Source organism: Pongo pygmaeus, chromosome 2 (genome assembly GCF_028885625.2).
Source record: "Pongo pygmaeus isolate AG05252 chromosome 2, NHGRI_mPonPyg2-v2.0_pri, whole genome shotgun sequence".
In the NCBI taxonomy this organism is placed as follows: domain Eukaryota; kingdom Metazoa; phylum Chordata; class Mammalia; order Primates; family Hominidae; genus Pongo; species Pongo pygmaeus.
The window spans coordinates 139262125-139276542 of record NC_085930.1 but is presented as its reverse complement, the minus strand read 5'-3'; the positions used below and the strand labels follow the sequence as shown (position 1 = coordinate 139276542).

The 14418-nt window shown below is 38.9% G+C and overlaps 1 protein-coding gene across 1 annotated transcript in view; it reads right to left on the bottom strand.

The window, feature by feature from the left end:
• Positions 1–14418, bottom strand: part of COL6A6 (collagen type VI alpha 6 chain) — a 167624-nt gene that overhangs the window by 69295 nt on the left and 83911 nt on the right. Inside the window, exons 19-20 of the mRNA XM_054483246.2 lie at positions 4897–4962; positions 3515–3568 (exon numbers count right to left, since the gene is read on the bottom strand). Coding sequence (XP_054339221.1) covers positions 3515–3568; positions 4897–4962 — 120 coding nt within the window. The remainder of the gene's footprint in view (positions 1–3514; positions 3569–4896; positions 4963–14418) is intronic.

Below are 14418 nucleotides of genomic sequence, written 5' to 3'. Positions count from 1 at the left end.
GAGACATTTTTCATTGTTACAGGTCGGAGGTGTTACTGGCAGCTAGTGGGCGGAGGCCCAGCTCCCTACAGCAGAGACTTGTTTAACCCAAATGCCAATAATGCTGAGACTGAGAAACCACACTCTACAACATGATTCTAAGTTCCTTGACAGGAATGATGGTCTTAGTTAAGCTTGTAGTTGAGTTTATTTCTAGTATTTAGTAGTGTTGCTGGTGGACTGTAGGTGTTCAAATGAGTAAAGGTCAGATTTGCTGTTTATTTCCCCGCATGCCACTCCTACCACTGGCCATCCTCCAATCGCTTACCCGCTTAGCAGAACCTAAGTGCACTGACAAGTCCTCCATGCTCATTGTAACATTCATTTTAGAGTTCTGCAGTGAACACTAGATTTTTCTACTTTCTCAAAGAATGACTTTACTGTTACGAGAATGATGCATGCTGATTTAAAAAATATTTGAATACAGAGAATACAGAAAAAAATTTTTAAATCACCCAACTCCTCCATCTAGAAATATTATGTTAATCATGATTCCTGACATCTTCTATACTCATTCTTACAGATAAAATTCTAAATAGTATTTTATTAAAAAGCAACCATATTAAACTATTTTAAAATTAAAATATTACATCTAATTTTACTTGAATAGAAGAAAAAACAAAGAATAGAAATGTCAGGTGTTAACATGTCTTACATCTCCACTGCTTTCCCTTCCATTTCTCCTCAAGCACTGCCAACTTGCTTTCTTCACTTTCTATTGTCTTGTCTGTGTTTCAAACTTTAAGAGCAATAATGTTATCTTCACTTCTTTGAGACTCTGGAGAACTATTTGCTGGAATTCAAATTTTTCCTTGAATTCCTCTTCTAATGAGGCTTTATCTGCCCTTTGCCCACGGTTTTCTTTCTCTTGCAGCTTTATGTCCTGATTAATCATCTAATTAATAAAGATTATTAATGTTCCTGACCATTCACCATCTTTGAAGAGGATCACTTGTATATTGAAGAAATTATGGGGATGTGTGCCTGGAACAGGGCTGGTAGCTTTGACACAGATATGTTGCCTCAAACACTTTCTCATCAAACGAATGATTTCTTTTTCCTTAGAGCTACATCTTCCTTCCACTACTGATGTTTAAGAGATTCATGGCACTCACATGAAGCCCCTTGAGTCATAGTTTCTCTGTGTTGTGATAGACACTGTTACCTCTCTCCTCATTGTTTGCAGCCTCCATGGCCTTGGTTGCTAGTTGTACATAATAAAAGTGGAATATTTTCCAGTTTCTCATTTGCCTCCTCTGTTGAACTGTGGCCCTATGTGTATATTCCCTGCTTCACTCAAAATCTACCATTTCCCTGGATTTTGCTCGCCAGTTTTTTCAGGACTATGGCAGTTACTTTTGAAGAAATCTGATCCCTGCATGAGGTCACACTTGATGTATCAGCTGTCTAAATCTTTACTCATTAAGGTTGAGATTTAAAAACAGTTGGCCGATATTTGTCATTATTTGCAGCTTGAAGCTGTGATTATTCTTTGTTTCGCCATTTTTAATTTCTTTTGTTGTTTTTGGTGAGATGCACATAAGAGGAATAGTGTGAAAACAGCTTTACTCTGCCATTTCAACTGGAAGTCCCACTTTTACTCCTGAATGACATGGCTGAATCTATAACCCAAGATGGGGGTCATATTTCATGGGAGTGGTGTGGTTTAAATAATGCATAGCAATATTGCATTAGCCCCTAGAGGCTATAAAACAGTGAAAGTACATACTTACATGCCAGGATTTCCTGGATGATATTCTTTAAGTTGAAAATATTTTCCAGGGGTATATAAGCTGACTACACCCTTTTAGAAAGTGAAATGAATAGCAAATGTATTTCTTTATAAGCATTGAAACTGCATTAGTAAAGCACTTTTCCAGCAATCAAATTCTGCATATTTTAAACAATCTCTTTTTCATTTTCTCTGCCTTGCAAAGAACACGGGTATGCTCCAAGATAGAAAAAAATTTTTCGATGGAGTATAATAGCTGGTTCTATAAACTTCTGCTCAGAAAAGACAATGTGTAATAAATGCAATATACTAAAGTAGTTTCTACTTGTGCTTAATTTTAAAACATTTTCTATTTGGGAGGGGGTGGGGGAAATTGAAGGCTGGACAACTACATAAAGAATGGAAAGAAAACCTAGCAAAATGAAATGAGACAGCCTAATTTAGACCCTAATGTAGGCATCTAACTATGTTTTATTAAAGTTATCTCTTCTTATTGAATATTTTATCATCTTTGTGCTTTTCTGCACACAAATTTTTTAAAGTACTTAATGAAAAAATAACAAATAAAATAAAGAACAAACCAAAACTGCACCCCCAACAAGCAAGTGATCCAATTTCACTCTCAGATATGCCTATACCAGGACTGACTTCTTTTCTTTCCCCTTTTTTTTTCCTGTTTTAAATTTTTATTTTTATTTTAAGTTCTGGGATACAAGTGCAGAACATGTAGGTTTGTTACATAAGTGTATGTGTGCCATGTTTGTCGCACCTATCAACTGTTCATCTAGGTTTTATGCCCCACATGCATTAGCTATTTGTCCTACTGTTCTCCCTCCCCTTGCCCCACCAACCCCCAACTGGCCCTGGTGTGTGTTGTTCCCCTGTGTCCATGTGTTCTCAATGTTCAACTCCCACTTATGAGTGAAAACATGCGGTGTTTGGTTTTCCATTCCTGTGTTAGTTTCCTGAGGATTATGGCTCCAGCTTCATCCATGTCCCTGCAAAGGACATGATCTCATTCCTTTTTATGGCTGCATAGTATTCCGTGCTGTATATGTACAACATTTTCTTTATCCAGTCTATCATTGATGGGCATTTGGGTTGGTGCCATGTCTTTGCTATTGTAAATAATGCTGCAATAAACATACGTGTACATGTGTTTTTCTAGTAGAATGATTTATATTCCTTTTGGTATATGCCCAGTAATGGGATTGCTGGGTCAAATGGTATTTCTGGTTCTAGATCCTTGAGGAATTGTCATACTGTCTTCCACAATGGTTGAACTAATTTACATTCCCACCAACAGTGTAAAAGTATTCCTATTTCTCCACATCCTCACGAGCATCTATTGTTTCTTGACTTTTTAATAATCACCATTCTTACTTTTCTTAATAGTCATACAATTTGGCAGAGAAAGAATAGAATTTGGATTTAAAACGCTATCATAGGTGATCTCAACCTAGCTAGTAGGCCACACTTTGACCACTTTTCCCCTAGTTGGAGGCTTTTTTGGTTTTCTTTGCCCAGCTCTCTCTCCTGACTGGTGATCTGCTCTGCAGTCAGCACTTTCCTACCTCAGCTTCCAGGGCTTTCCCAAGTCCTTTGCCAGCCCTAGTCTGTGAGATGTCCTAAGTTAGTTTCCCCAAGGTAGTGAGCTTCAGCAGAACCATCCCACCCACTCCCCCAAGTCAGCCATTTTCACAATATGAGCCACCAGAACAGTGGGTCTAGAAGGGCTCTTACTGTCTTTCTTCTGGAGCCTGGTGTCCCGGGGGGGCCTGGCCAGCCTCTTCTACCCTGTCAAAGGAACAGACAGATGTGTGATGGTAATTATGCAGCATTGACAGAGTTCCTCTTTAACATCAACTTTTACTCCAGGGAGGATAGATAGGTTCACACACCAATGAGAGAGTTACCTTTCCTTTGGAAAATGGCATGAACTCTACTGATCATAAGTCACATTTCTATATGAGTCATGAGGAATTGCAGGAAAAAATGCTAATGACATGGCTTCATCTGTTCATCATTCATCACTACTGTCTAAGTTGTATTTGGGGTACATGTCTCAGATAATTAAAACTATCCCTACTACGTTGCCACAGTGTGGATAACTAAAGCATACTATGTGTCAGGTATGGCTACTACTGGTTTGGATTTCTACTTTTGAATTGCTTGATCCATTTGGCTAATCAAACAGATTATTACCTTACTGTAAATAAAGTCTCATAATAAAAAGACTTGTATGATCACTAGATGATCACTTGAGATGATCATTAGATACAAAAGTATGCAATAATTTATGAGTCTCCTATGGGACTTACATTTACCACTTACTAATAATGACAGATAATATTTACTGAAGGTTATAATGTCATTAAATTAAATATCATTAATTCCCATCATGACCTTCTAAAGTAGACTATTCACCCTATTTTGCAGATGAGAAAATTGGGGTTTACAGAAAGTAACCCAAGGCCCAGAGCTGGTAAGCAACGGAGCATGAGATAGGACCTAGGACTGTCTCCAAAGCACAGTTCTTTCCACTATATCATACTTCTTCCCTAGGTACAGTCATCAAGGGAACGTTATCCAAGAAAATCCAGTAACACACATATTTTAGATAGCTATTTTTAAATACTGAAAACAGGTTTTGATGACCACATTGTGACTTATGAGATTAAGCCCAAGAACTTTTCTTGATTGTGTGGACCACATCTATCTACCAGATCTTGTTCTTTTTATAATGTACTACTAATATGTCTTTTTAGGGTATGTTACCTCCAGATACTGGAAAGGCCAACAACTCTTTTGCTAGCACAGTTCTTTCTATCGGCTAGCCCTACACTTTAAGTTAGAGTTCCAATGTTTATATTCATGAAGACCTCAAGGATGTGTCTTGGTGAATCAAGTCACCCCAAATTTAGAGGAGGAAGACAAGAATGTTTCTCAAATCCCAGAGCAGTACACAGGCAGGAGAAAAGATCATTTTGCTCCTAATAATAGTTTTTCTGTACCAAGTATATCCACTTTGATTCCAATTTTTTTGTTAAGCATTTCATATTCTACCAATAAGAACTTAAGCCCCACAGTTGTTGCATCGCGATTTTACAAGCCCACATAATTACTTGTCTTCCACGTTCTCCTTTCAAGCCTGTGGGTCCTTCTATGCTATTATCAACTCCAGGAGCTCCCTAAAAATAGAAAATAAAGAGAAAAATTAATATATTTGAACATTTCTCCTTAAAAATATAACTTATGTATAGCACTTAGCTATCTCTCAAGAAGTTGACAAGTCCAACCCATTTGAAAGCAGAAATAGGTTAAAATTACAGATGGCTTACAGGTATTTTCTGTTCCTCCTGTGTTTGACATTATCAGAGAGAGAATGGAGACCTAAAGCGTGTGTGTGGGGAGAAAGAGCTCTCCATAGAAGGCACAGCCAAGGCAAGCCAGGGTGACTGACTCATGTGCATGGCAACTCTTACCCTGGGTCTGGAGGAAACCCCTCTTGTTACTGTCACCCCTTCTCTTAACTTTTCCTTTTTTTTCTTGGAGGCTAGGCAAAGTTACACTTGAGAGTTGGTAGATTTTATTCTACCATACCCTTGGGAAAATACAAACATTTATAATGGGTTCCACCCTGATAATGTAATAAACACACTAAGTGACACTGAAGATTCTACCTGTGACCGGCTCCCTCTTTCTCTTCCTGGACACCTGGGCACTCCCATATGCTAACCCCATATGTTCACCCCTACTTTTCCAGTTGTCAAAAAATCCTGAAATTTTGAATTTTTCCCACTATTCATGCAAATATTTCCCAGGAACTCACTGAAAACAAGCATACGCTGTGGGATATCTCTTTAGCAGGCCAAACCAAAGTCTTTCTTGATTGAGTCGTACGAACCACAAACAGAGCTGTGTCTCCATGATGCTGAGACAATCAACTGAGCTAGTCAATTAAGTCAATGCTCCAATAAATTGAGAGAGGACAACAATTATCCAGTCCTGCTGAGTGCCAGCTATGGGGCTGCTGGGCTGATAGCAGCTCAGATTTCCTTCATCAATCAATAAGTAATTTGCGGTCACCAGCAGGGACATATTGTTCCAGATACTTAGAAAGCTTTTTAAACAAATGGTTTTGTACTTACAGAGCTTATAAGTTAATGGGGTGAAAAAGATGGGTTTGGAATTTACTTTATAAAACTGATATTACTGAAATGTAGGTGAAAAATTGCTTCTTTCCTCCATCTACCAAAGCCAAATATAATTTTCTGTATCTTCTTTTTCTCCCTTAAGTTTAAATATTTGTCTCTTAAGTTCTCCAAGCAGGGTATACCTCAATTACAATATCAGAAAATTGTATTTTGGTGGAAAAAGGAAGGAAGGAAAAGGAAGGTCACGTAAAGTCCAGAATTTCATTTCACTGGACATAAAAGCCCCTTATTGTAGTTCAATTCTAAACTACTTGAAGAGATAACATAAAAAGAATCATATACCAGCACATTTTACAGAACAGAACAACCCAAATTGCATATAGATAGTTGGTCAATGTGAATATGAACCGATTTACTCTTTCTATATGTATACAACTGGGTAAAAAGGCATTATCTTCCACAAATTTACTATTAAACATGGGCTTATAATAATATATTGTCATCATCTGGCAGCGAAGATGGCCGAATAGGAACAGCTCTGGTCTACAGCTCCCAGCATGAGCGACACAGAAGATGGGTGATTTCTGCATTTCCATCTGAGGTACCAGGTTCATCTCACTAGGGAGTACCAGACAGCGGTTGCAGGATGGTGGGTGCAGTGCACCCTGTGCGAGCCGAAGCAGGGCGAGGCATTGCCTCACTCAGGAAGTGCAAGGGGTCAGGGAGTTCCCTTTCCTAGTCAGAAAGGGGTGACAGACTGCACCTGGAAAATCAGGTCACTCCCACCCTAATACTGTGCTTTTCCGACAGGCTTAAAAAACAGCGCACCAGGAGATTATATCCTGCACCTGGCTTAGAGGGTCCTACGCCCACGGAGTCTTGCTGATTGCTAGCACAGCAGTCTGAGATCAAACTGCAAGGTGGCAGCGAGGCTGGGGGAGGGGCGCCCGCCATTGCCCAGGCTTGCTTAGGTAAACAAAGCAGCTGGGAAGCTCGAACTGGGTGGAGCCCACCACAGCTCAAGGAGGCCTGCCTGCCTCTGTAGGCTCCACTTCTGGGGGCAGGGCACAGACAAACAAAAAGACAGCAGTAACCTCTGCAGACTTAAATGTCCCTGTCTGACAGCTTTGAAGAGAGCAGTGGTTCTCCCAGCATGCAGCTGGAGATCTGAGAATGGGCAGAGTGCCTCCTCAAGTGGGTCCCTGACCCCTGACCCCCAAGCAGCCTAACTGGGAGGCACCCCCCAGTAGGGGCAGACTGTCACCTCACATGGCCAGGTACTCCTCTGAGACAAAACTTCCAGAGGAACGATCAGACAGCAGCATTTGCAGTTCACGAAAATCCGCTGTTCTGCAGCCACCGCTGCTGTTACTCAGGCAAACAGGGTCTGGAGTGGACCTCTAACAAACTCCAATAGACCTGCAGCTGAGGGTCCTTTCTGCTAGAAGGAAAACTAGCAAACAGAAAGGACATCCACACCAAAAACCCATCTGTACATCACCATCATTAAAGACCAAAAGTAGATAAAACCACAAAGATGGGGAAAAAACAGAGCAGAAAAACTGGAAACTCTAAAAAGCAGAGGGCCTCTCCTCCTCCAAAGGAACGCAGTTCCTCACCAGCAATGGAACAAAGCTGGATGGAGAATGACTGACGAGTTGAGAGAAGAAGACTTCAGATGATCAAACTACTCTGAGCTACAGGAGGAAATTCAAACCAAGGGCAAAGAGGTTAAAAACTTTGAAAAAACCTTAGACGAATGTATAACTAGAATAACCAATACAGAGAAGTGCTTAAAGGAGCTGATGGAGCTGAAAACCAAGGCTCGAGAACTACATGAAGAATGCAGAAGCCTCAGGAGCCGATGCGATCAACTGGAAGAAAGGGTATCAGTGATGGAAGATGAAATGAATGAAATGAAGCAAGAACGGAAGTTTAGAGAAAAAAGAATAAAAAGAAACGAGCAAAGCCTCCAAGAAATATGGGACTATGTGAAAAGACCAAATCTACATCTGATTGGTGTACCTGAAAGTGACGGGGAGAATGGAACCAAGTTGGAAAACACTCTGCAGGATATTATCCAGGAGAACTTCCCCAATCTAGCAAGGCAGGCCAACATTCGGATTCAGGAAATACAGAGAATACCACAAAGATACTCCTCGAGAAGAGCAACTCCAAGACACATAATTGTCAGATTCACCAAAGTTGAAATGAAGGAAAAAATGTTAAGGGCAGCCAGAGAGAAAGGTCGGGTTACCCTCAAAGGGAAGCCCATCAGACTAACAGCAGATCTCTTGGCAGAAACTCTACAAGCCAGAAGAGAGTGGGGGCCAATATTCAACATTCTTAAAGAAAAGAATTTTCAACCCAGAATTTCATATCCAGCCAAACTAAGCTTCATAAGTGAAGGACAAATAAAATACTTTACAGACAAGCAAATGCTGAGAGATTTTGTCACACCAGGCCTGCCCTAAAAGAGCTCCTGAAGGAAGCACTAAACATGGAAAGGCACAACCGGTACCAGCCGCTGCAAAATCGTGCCAAAATGTAAAGACCATCGATGCTAGGAAGAAACTGCATCAACTAACGAGCAAAATAACCAGCTAACGTCATAATGACAGGATCAAATTCACACATAACAATATTAGCTTTAAATGTAAATGGACTAAATGCTCCAATTAAAAGACACAGACTGGCAAACTGGATAAAGAGTCAAGACCCATCAGTGTGCTGTATTCAGGAAACCCATCTCACGTGCAGAGACACATACAGGCTCAAAATAAAAGGATGGAGGAAGATCTACCAAGCAAATGGAAAACAAAAAAAGGCAGGGGTTGCAATCCTAGTCTCTCATAAAACAGACTTTCAACCAACAAAGATCAAAAGAGATAAAGAAGGCCATTACATAATGGTAAAGGGATCAATTCAACAAGAAGAGCTAACTGTCCTAAATATATATGCACCCAATACAGGAGCACCCAGATTCATAAAGCAAGTCCTGAGTGACTACAAAGAGACTTAGACTCCCACACAATAATAATGGGAGACTTTAACACCCCACTGTCAACATTTGACAGATCAACGAGACAGAAAGTTAACAAGGATACCCAGGAATTGAACTCAGCTCTGCACCAAGCAGACCTAATAGACATCTACAGAACTCTCCACCCCAAATCAACAGAATATACATTTTTTTCAGCACCACACCACACCTATTCCAAAATTGACCACATACTTGGAAGTAAAGCTCTCCTCAGCAAATGTAAAAGAACAGAAATTATAACAAACTGTCTCTCAGACCACAGTGCAATCAAACTAGAACTCAGGATTAAGAAACTCACTCAAAACCGCTCAACTACATAGAAACTGAACAACCTGCTCCTGAATGACTACTGGGTACATAACGAAATGAAGGCAGAAATAAAGATGTTCTTTGAGACCAACAAGAACAAATACACAACATACCAGAATCTCTGGGACGCATTCAAAGCAGTGTGTCGAGGGAAATTTATAGCACTAAATGCCCACAAGAGAAAGCAGGAAAGATCCAAAATTGACACCCTAACATCACAATTAAAAGAACTAGAAAAGCAAGAGCAAACACATTCAAAAGCTAGCAGAAGGCAAGAAATAACTAAAATCAGAGCAGAACTGAAGGAAATAGAGACACAAAAAACCCTTCAAAAAATTAATGAATCCAAGAGCTGGTTTTTTGAAAGGATCAACAAAATTGATAGACTGCTAGCAAGACTAATAAAGAAGAAAAGAGAGAAGAATCAAATAGACACAATAAAAAATGATAAAGGAGATATCACCACCAATCCCACAGAAATACAAACTACCATCAGAGAATACTACAAACACCTCTATGCAAATAAACTAGAAAATCTAGAAGAAATGGAAAAATTCCTTGACACATACACCCTCCCAAGACTAAACCATGAAGAAGTTGAATCTCTGAATAGACCAATAACAGGCTGTGAAATTGTGGCAATAATCAATAGCTTACCAACCAAAGAGAGTCCAGGACCAGATGGATTCACAGCCAAATTCTACCAGAGGTACAAGGAGGAACTGGTACCATTCCTTCTGAAACTATTCCAATCAATAGAAAAAGAGGAAATCCTCCCTAACTCATTTTATGAGGCCAGCATCATCCTGATACCAAAGCCGGGCAGAGACACAACCAAAAAAGAGAATTTTAGACCAATATCCTTGATGAACATTGATGCAAAAATCCTCAATAAAATACTGGCAAACCAAATCCAGCAGCACATCAAAAAGCTTATCCACCATGATCAAGTGGGCTTCATCCCTGGGATGCAAGGCTGGTTCAATATACGCAAATCAATAAATGTAATCCAGCATATAAACAGAACCAAAGACAAAAACCACATGATTATCTCAATAGACGCAGAAAAAGCCTTTGACAAAATTCAACAACCCTTCATGCTAAAAACTCTCAATAAATTAGGTATTGATGGGACGTATCTCAAAATAATAAGAGCTATCTATGACAAACCCACAGCCAATATCATACTTAATGTGCAAAAGCTGGAAGCATTCCCTTTGAAAACTGGCACAAGGCAGGGATGCCGTCTCTCACCACTCCTATTCAACATAGTGTTGGAAGTTCTGGCCAGGGCAGTTAGGCAGGAGAAGGAAATAAAGGGTATTCAATTAGGAAAAGAGGAAGTCAAATTGTCCCTGTTTGCAGATGACATGAGTGTATATCTAGAAAACCCCATTGTCTCAGCCCAAAATCTCCTTAAGCTGATAAGCAACTTCAGCAAAGTCTCAGGATACAAAATCAATGTGCAAAAATCACAAGCATTCTTATATACCAATAACAGACAAACAGAGAGGCAAATCATGAGTGAACTCCCATTCACAATTGCTTCAAAGAGAATAAAATACCTAGGAATCCAACTTACAAGGGATGTGAAGGACATCTTCAAGAACTACAAACCACTGCTCAAGGAAATAAAAGAGGATACAAACAAATGGAAGAACATTCCATGCCCATGGGTAGGAAGAATCAATATTGTGAAAATGGCCATACTGCCCAAGGTAATTTATAGATGCAATGCCATCCCCATCAAGCTACCAATGACTTTCTTCGCAGAATTGGAAAAATCTACTTTAAAGTTCATATGGAACCAAAGAAGAGCCTGCATCGCCAAGTCAATCCTACGCCAAAAGAACAAAGCTGGAGGCATCACGCTACCTGACTTCAAACTATACTACAAGGCTACAGTAACCAAAACAGCATGGTACTGGTACCAAAACAGAGATATAGATCAATGGAGCAGAACAGAGCCCTCAGAAATAATGCCGCATATCTACAACTATCTGATCTTTGACAAACCTGAGAAAAACAAGCAATGGGGAAAGCATTCCCTATTTAATAAATGGTGCTGGGAAAACTGGCTAGCCATATGTACAAAGCTGAAACTGGATCCCTTCCTTACACCTTATACAAAAATTAATTCAAGATGGATTAAAGACTTAAACGTTAGACCTAAAACCATAAAAACCCTAGAAGAAAACCTAGGCATTACCATTCAGGATACAGACATGGGCAAGGACTTCATGTCTAAAACACCAAAAGCAATGGCAACAAAAGCCAAAATTGACAAATGGGATCTAATTAAACTAAGGAGCTTCTGCACAGCAAAAGAAACTACCAACAGAGTGAACAGGCAACCTACAACATGGGAGAAAATTTTCACAACCTACTCATCTGACAAAGGGCTAATATCCAGAATCTACAATGAACTCCAACAAATTTACAAGAAAAAAACAAACAACCCCATCAAAAAGTAGGCGAAGGACATGAACAGACACTTCTCAAAAGAAGACATTCATGCAGCCAAAAAACACATGAAGAAATGCTCATCATCATTGGCCATCAGAGAAATGCAAATCAAAACCACAATGAGATACCACCTCACTCCAGTTAGAATGGCAATCATTAAAAAGTCAGGAAACAACAGGTGCTGGAGAGGATGTGGAGAAATAGGAACACTTTTACACTGTTGGTGGGACTGTACACTAGTTCAACCATTGTGGAAGTCAGTGTGGCGATTCCTCAGGGATCTAGAACTAGAAATACCATTTGACCCAGCCATCCCATTACTGGGTATATACCCAAAGGACTATAAATCATGCTGCTATAAAGACACATGCACACGTATGTTTATTGCGGCACTATTCACAATAGGAAAGACTCGGAACCAACCCAAATGTCCAACAATGATAGACTGGATTAAGAAAATGTGGCACATATACACCATGCAATACTATGCAGCCATAAAAAAATGATGAGTTCATGTCCTTTGTAGGGACATGGATGAAACTGGAAATCATCATTCTCAGTAAACTATCACAAGGACAAAAAACCAAACACCACATGTTCTCACTCATAGGTGGGAATTGAACAATGAGAACACATGGACACAGGAAGGGGAACATCACACTCTGGGGACTGTTGTGGGGTGGGGGGGAGGGATAGCATTAGGAGATATACCTAAAGCTAAATGATGAGTTAATGGGTGCAGCACACCAGCATGGCACATATATACATATGTAACTAACCTGCACATTGTGCACATGTACCCTAAAACTTAAAGTATAATAATAATAAAAAAATATATTGTCAAAATGAACCTTACTATAGCCTCTATAGATCAAATGATTTAACTGTTTTCCCCCAATATTTTTTTTTTAATTTATTATTATTATACTTCAAGTTTTAGGGTACATGTGCACAACGTGCAGGTTTGTTACATATGTATACATGTGCCATGTTGGTGTGCTGCACCCATTAAAAAATCACTTCCAGTCAGTATGGGAAATTCCAAACAGCTCGTCAAGATGGGAAATTCCAAACAGCCAAATGCATTTCCATGTGATCATAAATCCTATCTGAATAAACTTAGGGTTTCAAAAATTTGCATTATTTACATGCTTTCCTAAGAATAAACTGATCATGTGTGTTCTATTTATTTATCCCCAATTTTTCCTGAAATAGTAATGCACTGAAGCCACATGCAAAAAGCTTAGAGTTGTTTTACAGTTGGAAGTCATAAAGCATTTCTTTTAAAATAGAAAGCTCTTTACATTATTCAGACTCTTTAAAATATGTTACACAATCACACAATCTTTAGCAGACAATTTAGGAGAAATTCTGATCAAAATCAGTGGAAGTTATATAGCAATGCCCCAAACGAATTTTTGGTCATCATATATGGATGACTGAAATGTCTCTGTATTTGAACTAATATTTCTAAGTTGTGCTTATATGTGGATAGTTCTTTGGTTCTAAATTAGATTCTTTGAAGTTTGAAAATTCTCAGGACACCATTATCAGAAGATGTCACTTAGTCAACAATGTTTTCTTCATGCGCAAATTCCTGTTTTTAAATACAGTTGCCTAACATTTATATGTTCATATATATTGCATCAAATTCCTTCTCTGATCAACCCATTGTATACAAGAGGTTATATTAAAGAAAACAAAAATCCGCATGAGATTCCCAGGTGTCCCACATCCTTATCAGCACTTGGTATTGTTTTTTATAAATTGTAACCATTCTGATGAGTGTGTAATACTGTTCTCATACATTGCTAGTGGGAGTATAAATAAATACAAACTTTTGAAAACCATTTGACTGTAAAGACAATCTGAGTATGGCCATACACATTATAATCCAGAAATTCTACTCTTAAAATATAGACCCAATATAAATATGTACAAAAGTGCATCAAAAGACATATATAAGAATATTCATAGCAGCACTGTTTATAAAAGCAAAAACTGGGAACAACCCACATATCATTAGTAAAATGAATAAATCATGGCATATTCACACAATGAAATACTATGCAATGCAGCCACGAGATTGAATGAACTATTGTTATACACAACATTGATTCATCTTACAAGTATAAAGCAAAAGAAGCCAGAAAAAAAGAGCAGACACTTATATGATTCCATTTATATCAAGTTCCAGAACACATAAAACTAATTTATAGTGACAGGATAGTGATTACCTTGGGGAAGGTGAGTAGTGGCTGCAGTGGGCATGAGGGGGCTTCTGAGATGCTGGTAATGTTCTATTTCTTTACCTGGTGTTGACTACACAGGTATATTCACATTCACTAAGATGTGTATTTATAACTCAGGGATTTTTCTGATGTATGTTACAGTTCAATAAACATTTTAAAACAAAGCTAAATCTTAATTCATTAAGGTTTTGGAGACTTAAGTGTGGGTATGGTGATGAAAATTCTATAGTACTGATGTTCTACTGGACTTGGCATATTCCCTATATATTGGTATCTTTATTTTATCTTTAACATGGGTCGTGCCTACTCAACTGGGTTGTGCCCCTGCAAGAGCAGTGTCTTTATGTCATAAGTTTTGCCTAATATAATTCTACTTGGCCTGGGTTACAGGAAATGAGACTGATATTCTTGAGAAAAATT